This window comes from Onychostoma macrolepis, chromosome 04 (assembly GCF_012432095.1).
Source record: "Onychostoma macrolepis isolate SWU-2019 chromosome 04, ASM1243209v1, whole genome shotgun sequence".
In the NCBI taxonomy this organism is placed as follows: Eukaryota; Metazoa; Chordata; class Actinopteri; order Cypriniformes; family Cyprinidae; genus Onychostoma; species Onychostoma macrolepis.
Window position 1 is genome coordinate 25685999 of NC_081158.1, and position 23881 is coordinate 25709879.

General features: G+C 35.8%; 4 protein-coding genes across 11 annotated transcripts in view; 2 read left to right on the forward strand and 2 right to left on the reverse strand.

Annotated features, from left to right (window-relative positions):
• The first annotated feature begins 129 nt into the window (after positions 1-129).
• Positions 130-4500, forward strand: akr1b1.2 (aldo-keto reductase family 1, member B1 (aldose reductase), tandem duplicate 2). Its single transcript, XM_058773643.1, has 10 exons — positions 130-320; positions 939-1106; positions 1223-1339; positions 1492-1569; positions 1725-1847; positions 2367-2473; positions 2594-2675; positions 2755-2838; positions 2979-3061; positions 4117-4500. Exons 1-10 carry the CDS (start codon positions 255-257, stop codon positions 4157-4159), a joined length of 951 nt encoding a protein of 316 aa, XP_058629626.1. The 5' UTR covers positions 130-254; the 3' UTR covers positions 4160-4500.
• Positions 4501-4653: 153 nt separating this feature from the next.
• akr1b1.1 (aldo-keto reductase family 1, member B1 (aldose reductase), tandem duplicate 1) lies at positions 4654-8166 on the reverse strand. Of its 2 annotated transcripts, none has more exons than XM_058773645.1 (10): positions 8065-8166; positions 6685-6852; positions 6289-6405; positions 6118-6195; positions 5907-6029; positions 5711-5817; positions 5553-5634; positions 5297-5380; positions 5102-5184; positions 4654-4994 (listed from the first exon to the last, which is right to left on the reverse strand). In XM_058773645.1, the coding sequence occupies exons 1-10, from the start codon at positions 8065-8067 to the stop codon at positions 4952-4954; spliced, it is 888 nt and encodes a 295-aa protein (XP_058629628.1). In that variant the 5' UTR covers positions 8068-8166; the 3' UTR covers positions 4654-4951. The 2 variants fall into 2 exon arrangements, with proteins under 2 accessions (XP_058629628.1, XP_058629627.1); XM_058773644.1 differs by lacking the exon at positions 8065-8166 and adding an exon at positions 7075-7246.
• The window catches only part of si:dkey-14k9.3 (C2H2-type zinc finger protein), a 67943-nt gene continuing 51632 nt past the window's right edge, over positions 7571-23881 (forward strand). For 4 of the 6 annotated variants that reach the window (XM_058773632.1, XM_058773631.1, XM_058773634.1 and 1 more), the window contains exons 1-13: positions 7573-7942; positions 8131-8336; positions 8454-8531; positions 8670-8765; positions 8855-8965; positions 9583-9706; positions 9787-10357; positions 11196-11245; positions 11378-13416; positions 14174-14473; positions 14852-14945; positions 15566-15633; positions 18035-18181. In XM_058773632.1, the coding sequence (XP_058629615.1) occupies positions 7909-7942; positions 8131-8336; positions 8454-8531; positions 8670-8765; positions 8855-8965; positions 9583-9706; positions 9787-10357; positions 11196-11245; positions 11378-12708 (2601 nt within the window). In that variant the 5' untranslated portion in view covers positions 7573-7908 and the 3' untranslated portion in view covers positions 12709-13416; positions 14174-14473; positions 14852-14945; positions 15566-15633; positions 18035-18181. Of the gene's footprint in view, positions 7943-8130; positions 8337-8453; positions 8532-8669; positions 8766-8854; positions 8966-9582; positions 9707-9786; positions 10358-11195; positions 11246-11377; positions 13417-14173; positions 14474-14851; positions 14946-15565; positions 15634-18034; positions 18182-23881 lie in introns of all 6 variants that reach the window. The other 2 variants (XM_058773637.1, XM_058773636.1) reach the window with 2 other exon arrangements.
• Positions 19522-23881, reverse strand: part of shisal1a (shisa like 1a) — a 32696-nt gene continuing 28336 nt past the window's right edge. The window contains exon 5 of one of the 2 annotated variants that reach the window (XM_058773647.1): positions 19522-20755. In XM_058773647.1, the coding sequence (XP_058629630.1) occupies positions 20593-20755 (163 nt within the window). In that variant the 3' untranslated portion in view covers positions 19522-20592. Of the gene's footprint in view, positions 20866-23881 lie in introns of both variants that reach the window. The other variant, XM_058773648.1, reaches the window with a different exon arrangement.

Sequence of the window (23881 nt, forward strand, 5' to 3'; positions counted from 1 at the left end):
TTTATTTAAAATGCAAATAATTATGCCTCATCGTAATATACTACACTTGATGCAAATGAAAAACAACTTTTCCTGACTGCAGGGTTTTATTGGTAAATATTCAGTGATGTCAGCCTACGTCGCTCCCTGCGTCGACACAAAATTTCAGACCAGAGCAATCGACCCAGAGATGCACCTGTGTGAACTCCTTCACCTCACAGACGGTTGAGCTTGGAGCTGGTTTTTGTAAATAGCTGATTAATCTCTCTTTCACCATGGCAACGTCTGTGAAGCTCAATACCGGGGCAGATATGCCCATCGTCGGACTGGGCACATGGAAGGTATGGTCAAGTAACTTTTATGAGTGATCGTGCTGCATTACGTAAATGCATTAATTTAGCTGGCACGTTGCATGTGGAATTCATGCCCAAAAGTTTTTTTTAAATGCATGCAACAGAGAAATATAAATAGAATAGAAAAGACAGTATCAAAATAACTTTAAGTTTAAGTTTTAAGTTGCGCAGTAATAATGATTTGGCAAAAAGCGAGAAAGGAATCTTGCGGGGCGTAGTTCAGACGAAAGAAGTTGCAAAGACGGTTATAAAAAGTTTTGTTGTTTAACGATGTGAAATGAGGGCAAATAAACTGCATTGAGCAATCCTCAAAATATGAATGCCTGTGTCTAGAGAAAGTACTTTGGTCATAGTGAGTAAGCAATTTAACTGATAGCATTCAACACTTGTTTGATAGACAAGATGAGATCTTGAGAAGTGAATTTATACTAAATGACTAAAGAAGAAAGAACATTGTTGTTCTCCACATGTACAATCATTTTGAGTTTTCATTGTGCAGTTATTTGTTTCATTTTGATTTGCTTCCCTTTCCTGCCATTTCATTTCCTTTCCACTCAATTTTTTCCATTCCTTTTTGGTGATGATATTCTGTTGTTTTCCTTCCAGTCTCCTCCAGGTAAAGTGGCAGAGGCTGTGAAGGCAGCCATCGCTGCAGGGTACAGACACATTGATGGCGCCGCTGTGTACAACAATGAAACGGAGGTCGGAGAGGGAATTCATGCCATGATAAAAGATGGTGTGGTTAAAAGAGAAGAACTGTTTGTGGTCAGCAAGGTATGCCAGCTTGCACCATTTATCTCAAGATTTTTACTTAAATAATGGAAGGTCAGTTGCTGATTTAGTAGCTTTGTGATGAAGGAAAACAAATTCATTGTCGTTTTGTTTCACAGCTCTGGTGCACCTTTCACGAGAAGGCCTTAGTGAAAGGAGCTTGCCAGAAGACTTTAAGTGACCTGAAGCTGAACTACCTGGATCTTTACCTGGTTCACTGGCCAATGGGCTTTAAGGTGATTTATTAGAATGTTTTGAGAAAGTCCTTATGACAGGAGTCTAAATTTCTGTCTGCTACCCATTCATAGTATTCATTGTTGATCTTTGCAATGAAAGCTAAAATCTCACGGTAACACTATTCAGAAATATATTCACCATTGCTTTTCAGTCTGGGCCAGATCAGTTCCCGCTGGACAGTGAAGGGCTAACCATTGGTGATGACACCAATTTCTTGGACACCTGGGAGGTATGAGGACATGGATTTGATTTGTAAAGTAAACATTCACATTCCTTTTTGACAAATTAATCTGTTTTACATATTTCTGTATTCATAACTGCTTTCCTTTGCAATTCCAGCAATTGTTTTAGCTGTATCTAATTAGCTATGATATTGTTTATTAGGCTATGGAGGAGTTAGTGGATGCTGGGTTGGTCAAGGCCATTGGCATCTCCAACTTTAATCGAGAACAAATTGAAGCCATCCTGAATAAACCAGGACTCAAGTACAAACCTGCCAACAATCAGGTCGGTACCGTATACTCTTTAAAGGGCATCAGTGTGCTTTCATTTGACAATTACAGATGGACCAAGAAAGGTCACTATTTATCTAATGACCAGCATTTCGCCTACAGCAACTGTGTAATTCAATTGCTCCTTTAATTTCCTGCTACTTTTCAAGAACAGGCGCAGTTTTCTGTCTGGGATATAGGCTTAAAATATCGTTACGACGCTGCTTGACTTTGGGCCGCTGGCCTAATGCTTGTTTTAAGGGAGATTTTGTTATAGGGAGTGCAGTATGTTTTGTTTAATGTTTGAATCATCTGGAATATCCAAGTTAAAAAACTGCATTTATATCACATTTTTTGCAAATAAAAAAAAAATAGTTAGCAGAACTGTTTTCAATTTTGATAATAAGAAATGTTTCTTGAGCATCAAATCAGCTTATTAGAATGATTTCTGATGAATCGTGGAACACTGATGACATTACAGCTACTGATTATAATAAAATACTGTTTTTTGTTGTTGTTTTTTCTTCTTCTCCAGATCGAGTGCCACCCCTATCTGACTCAGGAGAAGCTGATTAATTACTGTCAGTCCAAAGGCATTACAGTCACTGCATACAGTCCTCTGGGTTCTCCAGACAGACCATGGTAGGCTGCCGTTCCCAGATGCTGAACTTTGTCATTTATTTACTGTGAAGTTTCAAGGTGCAGTTAGTGACTTTATATATGGTTTCTGTGAATAACCTTTGAGCTTTCTCTCAAATTTAGGGCTAAACCTGAAGATCCCTCACTGCTTGATGACCCAAACATCAAGGCCATCGCAGAGAAGCACAAAAAGACTACCGCCCAGGTGAGGAGACCTCCGTCCTACTTATTTCAAAGCTTGTTATTGACTTCTAGAATAATATTTATTTGACATCCATGCACAGGTTCTCATCCGCTTCCACATTCAGAGGAATGTGATCGTCATCCCTAAGTCCATCACACCTAAGCGTATTCAAGAGAACTTTCAAGTAAGTTCATCCTCAGAAGTCACACTGTCAGTAAGGTCTTGGAATCATAGTGTTGCTAGTACTGTATGTTGAATTAGTATTATTATTTATTTATTGATTTTGATTGTTTTACTTTTTAATATTTGTTTCTACCCCAAAAGGTCTTTGATTTTGAGTTGAGTCAGGAGGACGTGAAGACCATTTTGGGCTTCAACAAGAACTTTAGGGCTTGTCCAATGCAATGGTGAGTATGTTTCACAGGGTTCCCAGGTTATGGTCATCGTGGAATTTTAGAAATGTTATGGAAATTAATCAAATCTAGGAAAAATAAAGTCGAAATGTAGTCAATATAAATTAGTTTTTGAAGGTCTTAATTTGCACTTTCACAAATTAAAGATTTAAAATGATTAAAATCAGAGCAGAAAGTCTTAAATTCATGAAGTCGTGGAATTAAATGTTGCATGCTCCAGTATTGTTTTGTTTTTTGTTTTCCAATACAAATATCTAAATATTGTTAACCAAGATGCATTTTCTTGAGGTGCAAATTAAAGAAATAATGTCTTGTTTTCTGAGAAATTGAGCAAAATTAAGTTAATGCCTAAAACGAGAACAAATATCCGCCAATGGGTTATTAAAACTTGTTTTCCATTTGAGTTAAAGTCCCATTGGCTGATATCCTTGTTTTAATCAAAAACTCACTTCATTTTGATCTCATAAAGCAAGGCTTTTTATTTTCTGGCACTTTACTTCTTAAGTAAATGTGTCTTGATTTAAGAATTTTGGACATTTGCACTTGGGGAAAAAAACAAAGAATAACAATAATAATTTTTTTCTCTCAGCGTGATCAGAGGGTACAGTTAAAGTTATTTACATATTCTAGTGGTTGAGAGGTTTTCAAGAGGGTTTTTTTTTTTTTTTTTGTAAAATGAATCAAAAAGGAACTGAGATCTCTTGGTTGTGTTTCAATTTTTGAAGGGTTGCTAATACAAGACATTTACATTTAGAGACCATAATGACATATTGTATTCCATTTCATTTATTCCTTCAATTTTCTTTACTTCATCCTAAACAAGTCTTAAAAAAATCTAAAATTTGCATTCACCTAACGTACTAGAAGTAGTTGTTACTGAGTACTGAGTCTCTATTAAATTATATATATATCTCAATATTCAGTCATCAAAAACAAGTGGAAAATGGAGCGGGAACCCTGGTTTTACTATATATGAAATGGGGAAAAAGATATTTTTGTGAAATTATCATTTATTCATCATTTAACAATGCATTTTTCTGTCAACGCAGGGGTGTGAAGCACAAAGACTACCCATTTAATGCTGAGTATTAAAAGAAGACATCTTGGAACATGCTGTTTAAGAATAACAGGTTCCTTGTTTGCGAGATTGCTGATTTTTGCCATTGATTAATATGAAAATCTCTTCATTTTGCTTTAAGAATCTTCCAGTTACTGAGAAACTTCCTTAAAGTGCTACTGTGATTTGCAGGTTTGGAATTTAAAGCAAGCCTTAATATAGCAGCCACTATACTTAAAATTAATTTTAAAGTTATATTTGTTAATGCTTTGACAATTTCAAGCTGTTGCTACTTTAGTGCAAATGTAAAAAGACGTGCATTAAATGTATCATGACAAAACAACACAAATGAATAATAAAGACGTCTGAGAAACTGGTAACTTTTTTTTTTTTTTTTTTTAACAATGTCCCACACTTTACACAATTGGGCAGATAACATGAGAAAGTATTGGTCCTGAGAATGTATATCTTTTTAATATTAATTAATACACACTTCTTACTTTCATAAAATGATAACAAAAGCACTTCCAGTTAACAAGAGCAGCTTTAAAAATCCAAATAAAATTCTCCATCGAACAACTCTCTGGCTCATGTTTTGAAATGTGTTTCTTATGTGTTGAACTGCTCACTTGAACTTTACTTTACAATTAACCACATTTATTCCGTCAAATGACTGTATTACACTTGAATAAATTCTGATCATGTGGTTTTGCTCATATCTTTCTTGCAGTCTCTGAGATTACTGACATACTTCATTTATCCCTGATGAGAAATGCAGGAGTTATATTTATTTCACATTACAGTTAGAAACTGGATTAATTAAGGTTTTAGTATTCTGCATTCAATGGATAATCCTTATGCTTGGAAGCCCTGCAATAATAAGGCAAAGGAGGCCATTAGTTAACATTTCTACTAGAGACTTAATACTACACAAATGGATACAAAGTCCACTGCAAGTTTGCGTAACAATGACTCACCATTCCAGCATAAAAGCTCTCCAGTTTCTATTAAAACTCATTATGGTGTTCATCTCTTCTTTAATCAGTTCAAAATCAAAGACCTGTAGGGACAAAAGTATATGTTGACCATTAACAAAATCTGACTGGGTTATTTTTGTATATCTAGTGCACTTGTGCAACATATAGAACATGGTTTAATTAAAATGGAAATACCTTGAAATTCTCTTGGATTCTCTTAGGGTTTACAGATTTGGGAATGACCACAACATTCCTCTGCATGTGGAAGCGAATTAGAACCTGGAAAGAAAGTTCCTTGCTTAGCATGTCATATAATGAAGGCATTTGTAAAAATGTGTAATGCAAATATTACATGGGTCAACTTACATTAAAACATTGTACTTCAAAGTTGATAGATGCATGAACTTAGTCAGCATTTCATAACTGATTAAAAACACAAGTCTACACCTACCTGTGCTGTGGTTTTACCATGCTTATCTGCAATGGCCTTGATCTTTGGGTCCTCCAGCAGTGATGGCTCACCTGCCTGTGCCCTAAAGAAAGTCAAATATATGAGAAGTAATTTATAGCCATCTCACTATTAATTAACTATCAAATGAGAGTACATACCATGGTCTGGTTGGGGAACCCAGAGGACTGTATGCAGTGACTGTAATGCCTTTGGACTGACAGTAATTAATCAGCTTCTCCTGAGTCAGATATGGATGGCACTCGATCTGGAAGTGAAAAGCAGTTATTGGAAAGATTTTGGCACCAGTCTTAATCTGTTTTAAGTTCTTCAGATTTACTGCAAACAACACAATACCTGATTGTTGGCAGGTTTGTACTTAAGTCCTGGTTTATTCAGGATTCTCTCAATCTGATCCCGGTTGAAGTTGGAGACACCGATGGCCTTGACCAGCCCAGCATCCACTAACTCCTCCATTGCCTTTGTGATAAGACATTAACATTAATGTAAACAGCAATTGTTCTTTAATCAACTATCAAATGCGAGTTACACAAATCAAATTCATTACCTCCCATGTTTCTAGAAAGTTGCTGTTGTCTGGAATTACTTGGCCATCTTTATCGATTGGGAAAAACTCCTTTCCAGGCTGCCGATTTTAATACAGAGATCAGTTTAAATTATGCACAGGAAATACAAGCAATTCTTATTTTATTATTAGTTATGTACTTATTAGTACTACCTTAGTGCCCATGGGAAAGTGCATTAGGTAGAGATCAATGTAGTCCAGTTTTAGGTCACTTAGGGACTTTTCACAGGCTCCTCTTACCAAGTGTTTCTCATGGTACGTGCACCACAGCTGTAAAAAATGCAGGATTTAGTTAATGGCCAAAGTCCCTTTCAAATAATGTATTTGTTGAGCATTTTTCTACATTTTAAACCATGACTTATATTTCAGTAATCAGAGCATGACGTAACAGTGGATTATAACACACAATAATACATGTTATACAGATGCCTTGTGTATGATCTGTGATATGGTTTGATGCCGTGTGAAATTTCAAGGCACATGATTGGCCTTGTGAGACCATGACTCCTGTCATGTGCCTTAGATACTAATTTTCACTTGTGCTTCTACCTTGCTGACTATGAATAGGTCCTCTCTCTTCACCACTCCTTGGTTAATCATGGCATTGACTCCATCCCCAACTTCATTCTCATTTTCATACACATGGGCCCCATCAATCTGACGGTAGCCGGCCAGAATAGCTGCCTTTACGGACTCTGTGACCTCACCTGGAGCAGACTGGAGCAGGTTTCAAAATGTTATTATCAAATCTCAATATACCTTGCAATTATTATAAAATATCTAAAATGAAAAATAAAATGTGAAATGCATTACATAGGACAATTTCTAGTGTTTAATTGGCAAACTACCAAAAAAAAAAAAAAAAAAAAAAAACAGTTGGTATAATTGAAACCATCCAGAATGAAATACAGTACAAAAATGAAAAATGTGAATACTCACCCTCCATGTTCCCAGTCCAACAATTGGCATTTTAGCTCCATTATTAAGAGTTACAGATGTCATGGTGACTTTTAATATAAAGCACTTATTAGACCTAATTTAAAGCACTTTTTAGTCTGCACACTTCCACAGCCTTCACCCTCTGCAGCAGCCTTTTCTTTTGAAGCTTTTTTATTACATAGGCTTGTATGTGGATTTGATTGGTTTGGTCTGGAAACACCCCTTGGAAGGAGGTGCATCATTCCAACATAAAGCAGACTTGCTTGTAGTTCAGGGAGATTTTGAAAGAAAATAAATTTTATTACTAAAAAGAATAAATCAATTAAAATATAATAGATATTATAGGCATTAATAAAATACTTTTTTTTTTTTTTTGTGATTGCTTCTGGTTTTTAAAACATGAACGACATGATATATCGATAGTAATAACTGCAACAAATACATCTGCAATTATTTTATACAGTATATAACTTTCTTTCTTTTAGAGAGTTTTAAGAGTTTTTATTTAGACAGTTTGTGATTTCTAAAATTTGAATGACATGATGATCTAAGCACTGAAGCATCTGCATCTGTTATTTTGAACAATGAAGCACATGTAGCAACATTATTTTATTTTATTTTAGCGGACGCAACAAGCTTTTATTTTGAAACTGTATTTCTTCATGCCGTCAGAGCTGTGTTCACATAATTGTTTACTAAAATCCAAAACATTCAGAGACTTGTAAAGTAATTTTGCGTGGTAAATCTACCAAATTCTGTACATCAGAAATGAGCGATTTAACAAGTAACATTTGAGATTCTTGACTTCAAGAAAAGCAGTTAAATGACTACACCATGGACATTGAATTCCCCAAACAAGAGCACTTTGGTGAGAGTTTTTGCTAGAAATGCTGCAAAAGTTGAATTTTCTTTCTTTGCAGATATTTGAACTTTAACTCTTTAGACCGCTACAAACAATTGCTTATTTAAATATCTACTCTAAAAACTCACCATAACTCCACTGATTTGTGCATGTTTGTTATTTTATTTTGACAATGGTTTAAAATGTAATTGCAGACAGAATTCCTCTCCCTCTCTCCGCCCTGCGGCTCCTGGTCCCTCCTGTGCGCCTCATGTCTGCCTTCATGTGGAGAACTGTGCAGCAGAAGGATGTGATTCAGTATGGGATGCTGGCAGATTTTGTTTCATTAGTGTCAGAGGCAGTCCCAGAACTGGTTAGTTGTAGACATGGTGTTCAACTTATTCTAGGACTGCGTGCAAAGGTAAGTAACCACAGATGAGTTGGTCAAATTCTTCAATAAATATATTATTTATGGAAAAATCTTTGTCAAATTGTTGTCTGATAACGGATACTCTTTTTCTCTCTCTCTTGAATATAGCTTGTTTTGGAGTTGTGTGAGAGAGATGACCCTGCTGATATGCACACAATCCATACTCACCTTAACAGCATTCAACTCGTAATTCTAATATTTTTATAATTGTTTCTTACTTTATTACTGATATTTTCAAACCATTCTAGCTTTTAGTTATTGGGATTTTGATATTACATGTTTCAAACACTGTAAAGTGTTTAAATCGAGTGTGATATCAAACAGGTGGATCACACTATGGTTGGAGAAGCAGGTGTTTGTTTTGTGGAGCTGGTCCAAACACTTATTAAAGATGTGGATGAGAAGGAGCATTTCTTCCAGGTCAGATCTTATAAACATTATGATAAGGGTGTTTTTGATTCTTTTTTTTTTTTTTTTAATTTCTCTGTCCGTTTCTCTGGTTTCTACAGCACGTGTTTCCAGTGGATTTCGGCACTGACTTTGACTCAGCCATTCAGGTCCTGATGTGGCATTTCCTGTCTAGGCTGGAGCACTTCCTGCCAATTCCTGACCTTCAGCAGGTGAGACGTCATGGTCAATCTAGAATCCTAGACGTTGTGTTTGGGAACTACCATATATTTTATTGAACCTGGAATTTTTGCATAGATGACACTGAAAACTAAAACACTATTTTTATCATCTTGTGTCATATTATCATACTATTTTGTAAGAAACTATCCACTATGATCTAGATTCTATTAAGGCATATATTATGGATATTTTGTCATATATTGTGATTTCAACAGTGTTACTTTAGTATTGTTTATAAACTTTTATAGTTTTATTAATATTTAGAATTAGCTCTTTAAATGTAATTTTTTTATATGCCTTTGTCATTTTTATTAGTTTAATATTTGTAAATATGTTTTATTTATCTTAATTTCATTTTTAGTTTTATTGCAGGTTTAGTTTTTCTCATTTTTAGTAATTTTAGTACTATTTTTGTTTAGTTTATGTTTTTCATCTAATATTGATAATTTATATTATTTCAGCTTTTTTTCACTTAACATAAATGTTTTTAATGGTTTTAGTTAATGATAACAACACTTTCAATATTTATGAAAGATTTTCTAATAAATTAGGTCAAAACATAATTGTATATGTCCTAAGTTTGCTATTGCTAACCTTTTGGTTTCAGACTCTGGCTTGGCTTGACCCAATGTTGCCTGTTTCTAAAGACTGTGAGCAGTTCAATAGTCATTCAGATCACTTAAAGACACTGCTTGAGCACTACAAGAACCTTGGACACCTAGATACCAAATGTAAGAATTTTATGTAGTCTGTTTGTCTTCAACAATTTGCTGAAACCAATAACAGTTACAGTAGCTTCTGTTTCAAACAGTATATTTCCATATTGCGACAGACTCGTGTCAGCCCATGAGTGCAGGAAACTGCATCCTGTCCACACTCTCTGGTAAAGCAGGAGACATCCATCAGAAGAGAGTAGGTCACGTTCAGATGCTCGACAGACGGATTTCAGACCACATTGTGAAAAGTGCCGTGGAGTCAGTAGTAGGAGCATCTGAATGTAGAGAGACTCTGGTAGGACCGGATGAAGATGGAGAGCATCTTATTCTAGAATCAGAGTGTGCAAGAGGTATGGGTTTGAATGAATCTGTGCAAACACTTCGAGAAGACCACGGATCTACAGATGTAATAAAGGAATCAGACTCTAATACTGAACAGTCAGAGTTCCTGTCTTCTCCTTTGTCTGCGCAATCAGTGTCTGAAGATAGTGCTGTACCCAAAATAATTGTGGGCAAAGGCAGATCTGCATGGAAGCCTAAAACCATGTTGAAGATTAAAATGGTCAACCTTAAAAAGCTGAAGAGAATATCAGCAACTTCTCAGAAAACGTATGGAACAAACCTGCAGCATCAGGTGGAGGTAGACTCTGTTACCTCAGAAAACAAGTAAGCTCATCATTTGCTCATTGTTGTCGCAGTTTTAACATTAGTATTACTATGCTCGCAATCATAAGATATAACATAAGAATATGTTAGAACATATTCTTGAACATATGTATGACTCCTAATGTCTTCATTAAAACAAACTTGGTACACAGAGCAAATATTGTTTATTATACTATAGTTGACTTACATGGGCTCTTAGAAATGTTGGTTGTGTTGTTTTTGTTAACTATTAAAAGTGATTTTCTGTAATTGAAATAAAGCTGAAGTAAAATAAAATATAAATATTATAAACTTTAACTAAAAAAAACAACAACTTTAACTTAACGAAACGAAACGAATACATTTAAATTGAATTGTTAAAAATATTAAAACAGAAACAAACATAAATTCAACTACAAATGACAAAGCACACAATAAAATGGCCAAAACTTAAATCAAAAACTGAAAATATAAAAACTAAAAGCTAATTTAAAATTTTAATATATAAACTATATTATTTAATATAAAACTAGTTGCATTTGGTTTAAAAAAACATTTTAGCAATTTTCAAGAAGGAAATCAGTTTTCAATTTCAGTTTAGATTTCCAACAAAAAGTAATATATTTATTTCTTGTATATCATATTTATTATTTATAATGACAGTACTTAATCATTTTAAATCATTTTATTAATGTTTTATTTTTTTCAAGGTAAATGTTTTTAAAAAAAAATATGAATTATTCATTCATATATATTACATTTGAGGAGTCACATAACACATGACATTTCGCAACATTAATTTGTGTTTATCTCACCAAGCACATCTATTTATTGTGGTACTATTGTTAAATGATTTTAGGGGTCACCCTGTGGAGTCTGACACATCTGATTGCACCTTAAATAACACAAGTGAGTCACTTTCTAATCACTCCACTATTTATTTTGAGGTTCTGATGTACAGATGCCATAGAGGTACATATAAAAAAAATTAAATGAATGACTATGCTGATGATACATATCCTCATGACTCTGATATTGCAGATGGATCCTTTCACACCTACTCATGCTTGCAGAGTCCATTCAATCACTTTCAGGAGGAAAACCTCAGAGGTCACATAAAGAAAGTCCACTCCACTGAGGTTATGGAAAGTGGGACTGCAGTCGACCCCTCTTTGCCCAATAGCTGCCACGTTTGTGGCAAAAGCTACCGCTTCCCATGCTTATTAAAAGCCCACCAGCGCACCCACACCGGAGAGCGTCCTTTTCTTTGTCCGGTATCTGAATGCGGCCGCAGTTTCTCCCATTCCCAGGCCCTCCGTCGCCATAGACTCATTCATGTGCCCAAACACATCATAACATCACCAAACGATGTTCCTGAGGAAAACAAACCGCAAAAGCCAGAATCCCAAACCTATGGCTGTCTGTACTGCGTAGAGACCTTCAGCTCACTCAGCGCCAGGAGAGACCATCACAAGACCCACCCTGAAGAAGCAGTGCATCGCTGCAATGCCTGCGGGAAGCAGCTCAGCTGTCAGGCAGCTCTAATCAGACACAAGCGGATCCATGCAGAGGAACGACCCTATAAGTGTACAGAATGTCAGTCCACCTTCATCTGCTCAACCTCGTACAAACGACACGTGCTGACCCATCAACCAGAGAGACCATTCCTTTGTACCTGTGGGAAGGGTTTCACATACCGCGGTGCACTTTTGGCTCATCAGCGCATCCATTTGGAGGAGAGACCACATCATTGTACAGACTGCGGGAAGGGGTTTCTGTACCCAGGGGCTTTGGCGAAACACCAGAAGACCCACTCCAAAGAGAAACCATGCCTTTCTGCACATTGTGGGAAGAACTCTAATATAGAGAACTCTGTTTGTTCACACTCTGACAGCCATAGCACAGAGAAAACGTTTAAATGCACTCTGTGCGATAAGTCATTCGCGTTCAAGGCCAGCTTGACCCGGCATAAACTCACACACACTGGAGAAAGGCCATTCCTTTGTTCAGACTGCGGAAAGGCCTTTTTCTCCTTCGGAGAGTTGCTCAAGCACCAGCGCTACCACACAGGACATAAACCTTTCCAATGCCTGGACTGCAAAAAGAGTTTCACGCAAGCCTGCTACTTGCAGGTCCACATGAGGCACCACACAGGCATACGGCCTTATTCGTGTACTCAGTGTAATAAGAGTTTCTTCAGTTCTTACCGCCTTAAGAGACACCTGCGGATTCACACGGGAGAGAAACCCTTCAAGTGCTTGGACTGCGGAAAAAGATTTCAACAGTCATATCACCTGAAAGTGCACTTCCAGACTCATATAGAAAAGAGATCAGAAAGCAGGACGTCTAATGCTTCATTGATGGCATCATAATCACTTAACTTGGGGCAAAAAAGTATATAAAGTTCAATGTTTACACATTTGATGCATTTTGTTTTCATATTAGTTCTCATCAGGAACCTGTAATGTGAGTCAAATTATGTTTTATATCAACAGTAAGTGAAAATGTACCAAAGTCAGGCTAGGTGCCTCATTTAATTTGAAAATGATGTGGTTAGGGACATCTACAAACTGTTTAATAAGTGTTAATTTGGTGAACAGTTTATGTGTTTTATTATGGCTGAGGTCTATAAAAAAGGCGTTGTTGAACAACAAACGGTTGGGTTTTCTTGAAAAGCAATCGCCAAGACGTTTTAATTTTACATATTACATTAACTACGAGCGTTTCATATTATAACCTTTGTTTATGTATTATATAAGGGTTAAATGACCTAACACCATAATAAAACGCGACGTAACGAAATAGAAGTCGCGTTCTAGTTTGGTTAATTTGATCTAAACGACGAACCTCGACTGTGCCATTGTCTTATTAGTTTTTTCAGAGTAACTTTAAACAACATTATATACATAAACCAATTTTAACGAAAGGAAGATACTTCACAAGCCTGTCCTCTGCACTTCTTGCACGGTCAGCCAGGTGGCACCAACACAACGTCCAACACATTTTAAAAGCGTTCCACGTGTTCACTGTTGCTTCACAGTGTTTACAGCAGTACCAGCAGCTCTCAATAACAATAACTGGTATGAAAACATTATTTTGTTATCATCATCATCTTTATGGCTCTGGATATAGTTATTGATTAGATTAAGCAGCAGATGATTTTGAAAATTATGCTCAAACCATAGCCTATTGAATCTAATTTGGATTCTACTCTAATGTCTGTGGTCCATCAGCAGAGAAACATAGGTGAAAATGTTATCAAACAAAATAGACAACTGTACAATTATATGGTGGTTGCGTTTAGCATTGTTTTGATTTCTTGCTGTTGATGACCCTAATTAAACAGACCTGGAGACCAGGTCTTAAAAGCATTTCAGTGCCCAGTGAACCCTGCAATTCTGAGAATCCCAGAAGAAGAAAATGCATTGAATTTAGAGACTTTGAGACCCAAATCAGAAGATGATTTATGTATTTTAAGCCTTCTGAATTCATATGCTAGCTTTGTCGTTAATTTTAGTATACTCTTTCCCTCCAGCGAGTTGTTAATTGGTGCAACTCGATTAAAACTGGATCATCCAATATTATTTGTAAATGAGTCATTCAAACTGGTTTTCCAAAGCAGATCAATTGATTCTTTGAAAAGATCTGACCTTTTCTACCAACTGGACATTATTACCGGCTGAAAATCTTGATATTTCAGTTTGTTCCTCACACATATCTATAATATGGCTTTTGAAGACTTGGAATGTAGTGCACAAGTTTCATGGACTGCTTTTGTGAATCCTTTTACAAGCTTGAAAGCTCCATTACCCCTCCATTTTTTTCCTCTTCCTTTAGGTTTCTACAGTTGTCATTAATGGACTCCTAAGTAAGATTCCTATTCCTGCCTTTCTTTCACGGAGAAACATAAAATCAATACTGCTATATTAGAACACAAAGCAGCAAAGGGCAGACACTTGTGGGTGGTTGTTTGGAGTCCCTTGGTCCATTCATTCTGTAAGTGTTTCCAGCTGGGATGGGAGAGGCCGGCGCCTGCCCAGCTGCTGCGCACTGACCTTCTACTTACAGCAGGAGAGACAGAGTCATTTACTATTGCAAGAAGCACCAGGATCCATATGACTTTGAAATACTCTTTTGGTGAGTGTCTAGTTTGCAAAAGGATTTTTAAATTTCATTTTCAACTTTAAATCATTGCTTCTGGCCAAAATCCATAATAACGTTTCTTGCAGTGAAAAAGTCTGTTCCCTATTGTCCTCTTATATCAAAATCCACTGGCATATTTATTTAGAACTGTTTTGGATGTTGGATGTTCTTGCATATTTCTCTCCTGATTCAGACAAGATTTTTTTTCATGGGGAAAGCAATATTTTGGATAGAGAATAGACATGTTAGTGGTGAATTTGTTTATTACAAACATGCAGCTCTCACTTCACAAGATGTTTATTGATTGTGTGGATTATTGTGATGTTTTTACTTTGTTTGGACTCTCATTCCGACGGCACCCATTCACTGCAGAGGATCCATTGGTGAGCAAGTGACATAATGCTAACTTTCTCCAAATCTGTTCTGATGAAGAAACAAACTCATCTACATCTTGGATGCTATAAGGGTGAGAAAATTGTCAAAATTTTCCTTTAATTAAACACAAGATTGTGAGAAATACTTGTATGTGATTTAATTCCAGTTGAGCATTAGGATATGCTATAATCCTTTCGTTTGTATGACTAATCACAGTGCAGAGGAGTTCGATTAATTCTGAAAGGCCTGCAGTTCTCTATAGCAGTGTAAAGAGTTTAATTAAAGACGAGGGAGTGAAAAGGGGCATCCCATTTTTAAGTGACAAAAAAGCTATTTAAATGTTTGTCCAATGTAATTAGTCACTCGTCTGTTATTTCAGTTTTAGTCTTCTCCTCATTAGCTTTACACAACTTTGCCAAACACAAGGGCACTGTTTTCTCTCCCTCCATTTGTGTTATCTAATTTCCCCTCTCATCTCAAACAATCAATTACCTGGATGAAGTAAGCCCTTAATGCCTTTAGCTGGAAATTGCCTTTGCGCCCATGCAAGCCAAATAAACCAGATTAGCCAGTGGTGATTGAATTCCATAGGGCCGAGACCCTGACGAGGACAAATTCCCTCATCTGCCAAACTCCTGCAGCATTCAGCCGATAAATCTGTGTGAACAGCTCACGAACTGTGACCCTGTTTGTGTTTTTGCTTTGTTTCAGAGAGCGGATTTTGGAATTTGTTACTGAAGTAGCGAGGAGTGGACAGAAGTGGGATGACACAAGTGAAGGTGTGTGTGTGTGTGTGTATGAGATCTAGTTCTTCAAGCACTAGTATAACTAGTAATCTCCACTTTAAAGTACATGCTTTGAATCTGTCTGAATCTATCTTTATGTATGTGTGTGTATTAATTATGTAACATTTATCCATTTATTAATATTGAATGAAGATATTAAGTTGCATGAAAAAAAAAATGTAGATTCTTATTTTTTATTCAAAACATATGTAAACTTTAAAGTGGCAGTTACTAGTGAAGTCTGCAGTCCGCAGCACCTGCAGTCAGAATATCAATGATTTTAATTGGAGAAGACATGCAAAGCTCATGTATAGAAAATCTGAACATCTGATAAATGAGAGGCACAAACACTCTGCAAAATAGTTTGGGGACACAATCAGTCACTTGATTGCTGGACAAATTAAATATATGGCTGTAAACATTTGTTCCAACAATTACTCATTTCGAATGTGATTCTTGAAATCAGTCGATCCGATGAAATTTTTCAAGTATTTTGAAACATTTCATAATTATTTTTGAAAAAATATTGGAGAAAAACTACAGTTGATATTAACAAAATAAGACATCAGACTTTAAATTCACAGCCTCAAAACTACAATTTTGGATAAAGAATTCATATAAATGTATTATTAATCCAATAAAAGGGATTATGTTGTAAACTAACACAAACAGACATGAATTTATCAAACCAATAATTAAAATATAAATGCATGTAAGGAATATACACTGTAAAAAAAATTCCGTAAAATTTACGGTAAAAACCGGCAGCTGTGGTTGCCGGAATTCTACCATAAAAAAATACGGTAACAACATTTTAGATTTTACGGTTTTAACTTAAATTACAGTTAAATACCGTAATTTCATTAACTGATGTAATGTTAATATACCAACCTATTAAAATACTGAAATCTGTTTTGTACCTTTTGAAATACACTGATAACCACCAAATGCAGGTGGTGATGAGAAAGTCACATGATGAACCAAAGCCCATCACAAGCAGCTTTTAAATAATAACATATATAGAAGGTGCACAGTGTCATTCACACAAACACTAAACACCATCATGGTGAGACTCATTAAACTGAAATATGCAATAAACATTAATTTAACAACATTAGATGTAACATACAACTCTAATAAACATAACTGCTAAGAAAAATCTAAGAAGAAACATAGTTATTTCAAAGAAAAAACATCAAATTCAAACAAAATTTCTGGGAACGTTAGTTTATGGTTTTTCCCTGTAAATTTTACAGGAACTTACCGTTAACCATTTAACAGGTATTTACTGTAGCATTTTCACAGTTTTTTACCGTTAAAATCAGTCATTTTTTACAGTGAGATTATCAAATTAAACAGGGTCATAATCAACCACATATTAATGCTGTATAAGGAATGAGTGAAGGCTAGTTAAAGCACATTTCTATGTATATTCTCAAAATATTCCAAAATACATAATAATAATTCACAATTTGGGAAGGAAAGCAACTGTTAATTTGGGTTACACTTTATTTTAAGGTCCAATTCTCGTTATTAACTAACCATTAGCTATGACTTTTGTCTGAATAAACTCCTAATTTGCTAGTTAAATAGTTAGTAAGGTATTAAGTTTAGGTATTTGGTAGGATTAGGGATGTAGAATATGGTCATGCAGAATGTGCTTTCTAAGTACTAATAAACTGTCAATATGTCAATAATAGACATGCTAATAAGCAACTAGTTAATAGTGAGAATTGGTCCCTATACTAAAGTGAAAAAGTGAAAGTGAAGTGACGTACTAAAATGTACTTATATGAGGTGAATGTAACTTTGGTGTGTGTCTAGTGGGCTTTGTGATATTTAATAGCTCTTCTGAGAGCATGATAAAGTTTTAATGCATACATAAAGAGCCCTGCCTCTGCTTAATGAGCTAATCCGTTTAATGCTAACTTCACACCCACCAAAGAATCGCTTCCAGTCTCCCCTCAGACACGAGACGGCGCAAGGACTATAAATAGACCTTTAATAGATTAATGCAGTTTCTGTGATTTGTTGTTGAGGTCAGATCCGAGGCTTCTAGAACTAGTGACAAATGAAGGTGATTATCAGATTATTGTCTGTTGCTCTTTTTCCGTCTCACTTCCTTCCTCTGTTTCTCGTTTTCTCAATTATGAATCTTCAGGTCTGTCTTTTTTGGAGTTTCACACCTGTGCCACATGTGTTTCTCTGCACTTCTCCTGTCATCACTCCGGCTTTAATGATGAGACTTTCACTTTCAAACACTCAGACAGGGCCGGTCTACCAAAAACGTCAGTCGGCGGCTGTGCCACTTTAGTGGCCTAGGGTTCTATGTTCAGACGGGAAGTTCAGAAATAGCCGGTCGCACAAACTTATTTGAGCTGTGTTATCCCCTCAGAGACAAACTTCCAGCCCTGGAACCAATTAGAGCAGGAGGAGCCCCTCCACCAGTCCACCAGAGGCGCCTTCGGTGTGGAGACAGAGACAGAGGCAGGTGCTACTGTCGTTCCTCTGGAGAAGTAATCAACAGCACCTCTGTTCTAAGGTGAGATGGGAAACTTTGGAGAGTGCTGGGTCACACTCGTCTTTGACAGACTGTGTAAAGGGGTCTTAGGATTCTCCTTTGAGATATTTCTGCACTTGTTGTACTATAAAAAACATACGACAGGTTTCAGAGGACATTTACATATTTGTCTTAAAGGCACAGTGGCACAAAATGGTTCTAAGAGACACAGAGGATGTAAAATGGTCTGTTTTTAATGTGCAAGACTTTACTAATATTATAAGTAGACTTATAGTGTTAGTAGAATTAACACTTTACAGAAAGGTTAAATTTGAAACATTAGTTAATCCATTACAGCATTTATTAATCTAGTTTAATGCTAATTTATAAATATGGTACTGTTTGAATATGCCCGTTGATTATACATAAATGTCAGTTTATACAGCTTAAAATGTAAAAAATGTATTAGTGGTATATATAATATGCAAAATTAATATTAACCTAGATTCATAAATGTATTTTTAATGGTTAGTTCATGATACATAATGCATTAATAACCAACTAAACCGTATTGTACCAAAATGACCAAATTAAAAAAGAAGAAAAATGATATGGCCAATTTAAAGAATTATATCTAAAATAAATATGTATACAGATATGAAAATATGAATAAAATTACAAATAAAATAGAGACACTACCATTCAGAAGTTTAATATTTTTTTTGAAAGAAGTCTCTTATGCTCACAAAGGCTACGTTTATTTGATCAAAAATGCAGAAAAACACTAATATTGTAAAATATTATGGCTATTTAAAGTAATTGTTTTCTGTTTTTATATATTTTAAAATGTTCAAATTTTATTCTTATGGCAATCCTACTCGTCTTCAGTGATCATTCAGTGATCAAAGTCACATGATCATTCAGAAATCACTCAAACATGCTGATTTGGTGTCTGTTAACCATTTCTTCTTATTATTAATGAAAACAGTTGTACTACTTAAATTAATATATTTGTGTAAAACATGATATATTTTTTCAGGATTCTTTTACGAATAAACAGTTCAAAAGAACAGCACTTATTTGAAATAGCAATGTTTTGTAATATTATAAATGTCTTTACTGACACTTTTGATCAATGTGTCCTTGCTGAATGAAAGAATCAATTTTTTTTTTTTTTTTAATATCTTGCTGATGGCAAACTTTTGAACAGTAGCGTATAAAACACCTTTTGAATAGGATCAGGAAGAGATAGCGAGAGATCTGATAGACGTCCAAAAACACTGCAAAAGATAAATCTTTATTTCTCCCAGATTGTAACAGTAAAAAGTTAACAAGTGCAATTACAACTCCGCTGCCCCCCATCCCACCCACGTACCCCATAATAAAAACAGAGAGAAGTTTAACAGGTGGACGGCCATATCACACTTCAACTGAGGTACCAACCACTATCACAGAACAAGGTGCTAGGCATGTACTACAGATTTACCGTAAGGCAATTTATAACCATTATAACTTTATTACTCCAAAACATAACAACATCTCTCTTCCCTCCACGAGGGGAAAACTATTAGTTTCACCTTAAATAGATAAACAAGATCACAACAAGTTCTCCTCTATACACAACACAACTCAGCACAACGCTGTGTGTTATTGCAGGTGAATACTCACAGCCTAACAGTGGCTACTTTTACCTATGTCTAGTTGGTTTCGACTCAGTGCACAAGTTCAATAGGGATAAAAAATGATGTTGCTGTATTTCTACAATGAAGTGACCCACAGGCATCTGACTATCCAGATCTACACTCCATGAAGTCAAGTTTCAGGTTCTTACGGTCAATAAATGAACGTTCTTTATTATTATCTATTGCTTTATGTAGAAATGATTTCCCCATCCTGAAATCTCAGTAGTTGCAAAGTATTCTAAAATGGCGACGCCACTTCTTGGAAACAGAATTAGAAAATTCCAAATCATGTTTATTCCAAAGCAGTCTAAAGGTTCGGTCATATTTGCGAAAATTCGGCAAAATTTTGTGGACAACAAAGGTCCTTTGTCGATTATAGTTTATATTTATATGCTTCCAAACCAACCTGTTGGTCAACATTGATGCGAAAATGCATTGGAAAGCATTTCTCCCTCATGATATTTCACCCCCAAAAATTCACAGAACAATGTGAATGGTAAATGTGACCGCACCTTAAATTTTATATTAACTGCAGTTGAAACTGATGTGTTTGATCCTATTGGGACAAACTGAAATCAAAATAATCTTTTTCGCTACTTCAAGAAAAGCCAACCAATGGCTTCAGGGCAGTGCAAACATGACACATACTATAGAGATTTATGGACACAACGGCCTCTTCTCTATCTTTTTGCAAAGTCCTATTCCCTGCATCTAAGTCCTAACTTCCGAAATGACAAGGCAAGGTAGTGGGCATCTAAGACAACAGTCTCGTTAAAGTCCTTCAACAGCTGTTGAAAAGTAGATCCAGCTGAACAAGCCTCCTCTGATTGGGCAGAGAAACTCATTTGCAGCTGTCAGTCTCAGCATCAGCGTCTTCATGTGGAGAAAATGCCATCCAGCAGAGCTGCAGGAGGTAGCCGGCACAGTCCGTGTCCTAAATGTAGATGGGACCAGGAAAAGAGTCTCTGAATTTAAATCTCCATTTCCTGGCTGTTCCTCCTTTGTCATACTAAGTAGTATATCCTTGGGATCAAAACTAGATATCTAGAGAAACGGAGAGAGAGGAGATCAAGATTAAAATTGAAATAATCGTATTAGAAAGATCTGTCTGTTGACACCCATATTTTTGGGGCTCAAGGAGGCATCAGAAGTTTTATTAAGAGTATTAAATACATTTTAGAATACAAGCATGTATTCTCTGTCAGTGATGTATGATGATCTCCCATTGGAACGGATGTGTTGATTAGGCCCTTGTGGATGCTTTACTATAATCAGACAACAGCTCCGTAGCCATGGGCAAGCCGGAGCACGATTGAGCCTTGCGTTCACAAACAATCTCAATCTGTTTACAAGCTGATCTACATCACTGTACAGAGAGACTTTGGATTGCTAATAAGGCTTAATACAGAAGTGACACAACACAGATCCTTCCCAAAACTTTCATGTATTTTGGGAACCTCAGCTCAACTCTGTAAACGTACTTTCCTCTATAAATACAAGCTGATGTGACACACTTGTGTGGGTTCAATAGAAGTTCTGTAGAAGTAGGTACAATACAAGTTTGTCTTAAAATGACAGCACTTGCATAATGTTGATGCAAGTTTCCAATCTGTAAATATTAAAATGCTCACCGTGTCAAAAATATAACCACAAGACATAAAGAACATGCATATTAACATGATTGTAGTGTGAAAAAAATCACTTTCTAATCTTTTCTGTGTAAAGTCATCTAATTTTACAACTTTGCTGCCATGGCAATATAACCAGTAAAACTCGAAAATTAACCTAAAATAATGAGAACAGTTTTATAGCTCAAATAATTAAAAGGAATAGTGCTTTTATAAATACTTCCATTGTAAGCACATCGCTGTAACCTTGATTTTTGCTTTATGAAAAAAGAAAAGAACAGTACTCTGTTCTCAAAACATATTTAATGATAGACAAACCATTTCAGTCTTTGTCAGGATGTCAAAAACATTCAAACTTGAAAGTCTTTAAATATGGTAACCTGAATAGTTATGGGCAACAAAAAGGTGAGCTGTTAACCAATGTAGACACATTGTAGATTCCAAATACAAATAAGCAAGAAATCAACTAATGAGGATGCATTTGTACATTTATGTTCCTTTTTTCCCCCGTAATAATATTGAAATAATATTGACCATGTGTTCAAAAACTGCCTTTGTTTTTCTTGGAAGGAAGAACGTCACGTGGGTTAGTAATTAATAATAACAAATATATCACGAATGTTGTTGGTTCCTTGAAGAATTGCTTTTGTTAGTCGGTTTGGATAAAAGCTAAATGCAAAAAAAAGTTCTCTCCCGAAGTGTTGCTTAGTAAATGTCCATCTTGGCAGAGCTTGAGCGCACACTTGACTGCTGGTACACTTGACTTGAGTTACTTAGAGCATAAACATTTAGATCCCACTGCCACTTGAGTGAGACTTGTGAGTCTCATAAATGGAAATGTCAGATAAAGACAGAACATTTAATCAACTCATTCCTACAAGCTAATCCTGTTTGTAATGATGAATGCCTGACTGCATTCAACTGGCTGATCCTTACACTCCTCTGGACGTGGTCAGATTTTTAAGAATTTAGTCTTGGCGAAAGTTTCGGGAATGTCCAGAGCTTTGGCCTACTTTAGAGAAGGGGCTGTCTGCACTGAGCGCCGTGCTCATTTATAATGCATTACAGAACGCTTTTTAAGCAATGTAGGCCAGGAGCGCAGACAGGTTTGTTGGTCTTGGAGAACACGCCTCTGAGGAACACACCACTGTTCATGCAGTTGAAATGTCACACACAGGTCTTCCCTAACTCCACAGGCATCCTGGAAAATACTCAAAATGGAGCACTACAGATTTAGTCTTCACACCCTCTCCACCAAAACTGTGAGAATAGTATTGATATTAGAAGGGCTCAACAAAAAGGTTTTCACGAATGTGTGTGCTCTGCTTTTCATTAAATGCCTGTTGAAGATAGGTGCCTGTTGCTTTAAATGTAAATATTAAATGTTTATATATAAATAAAACATGGTAATAACAAGCTAGAGATATTATTATTATTATATGCATTCTAAAAAAAATCTGTAATACTGTATAGTGTACTTTTTTTTTTTTTTTTTTTTTTAACGTTACACCTGTATTTAAAATTTTTTGCACTGCATTGTGTTATGTTTTAGAGCTTTTCAATTACTGTAATTACCCTATTTATCTTTCCAAATATTACATTTTCTTTATTACTTTTATGTTTTTTTTTTTTTGTTTTTTTTTTTTTTACTTAACAAAAAGAATATTTGCAACAAGCTGCAAATTATATAATGTTGCTTGTAGCTCCATTATGGATTGATGTGGTTTTCCACACACTATCACAAGTCATTTTCAAAATTTGGTCAAAACCTCATCTGATAATATCAGGAGAAGAGTTGCATAGCATAAAAATGAATATCAACTAAATCAATGAATATAAAATATTCATTAGCCTCAAAATCTACTCACACTGGCCTCGGGTCACTGAGCCATCATTATTGTTTGGCCCTGTGATAGTAATAGTAAAAAAAACAGTATTTAAAGTTAATTTGAAAGGCAGACAGAAGCACCAGATTATGACTACATATCTGAAAGAAAGAAAGACAGTTCTTCTAAAGCAAACATGAGGTCTTAATCCAAACCAAACCCTGTGTGTATGAGAGCCGAGACAATGGTGAGTCACTTCATGCTGAGATATTTACACAAGATGAGCACAGCCCTCTGTGTGCAATAGAAATATCAACTGCCCCCACTGGGCCTGCCTCCACTCCACAACCCCTGAGAGATGATTGTTTTGGGAAATGAGGCAGAGGCGTTCTGATGGGAAGTGCTCCGAGTTGGTGACATTCAAATGAAAATATCGGCTTTCTGCGACTGGAGTCCTTTCGGAGAGAAACGGCAAAATTAATATGTTTGAATTTCAGAAGTCTATGGCTCTCAGTATCAAAGGCAAATTGGCTGGTAATTTTAAAACAATGCTTGCTGCTACACTCCATTACATAATGAAAATTGAGTGTCGGCTTTGCATAGTGT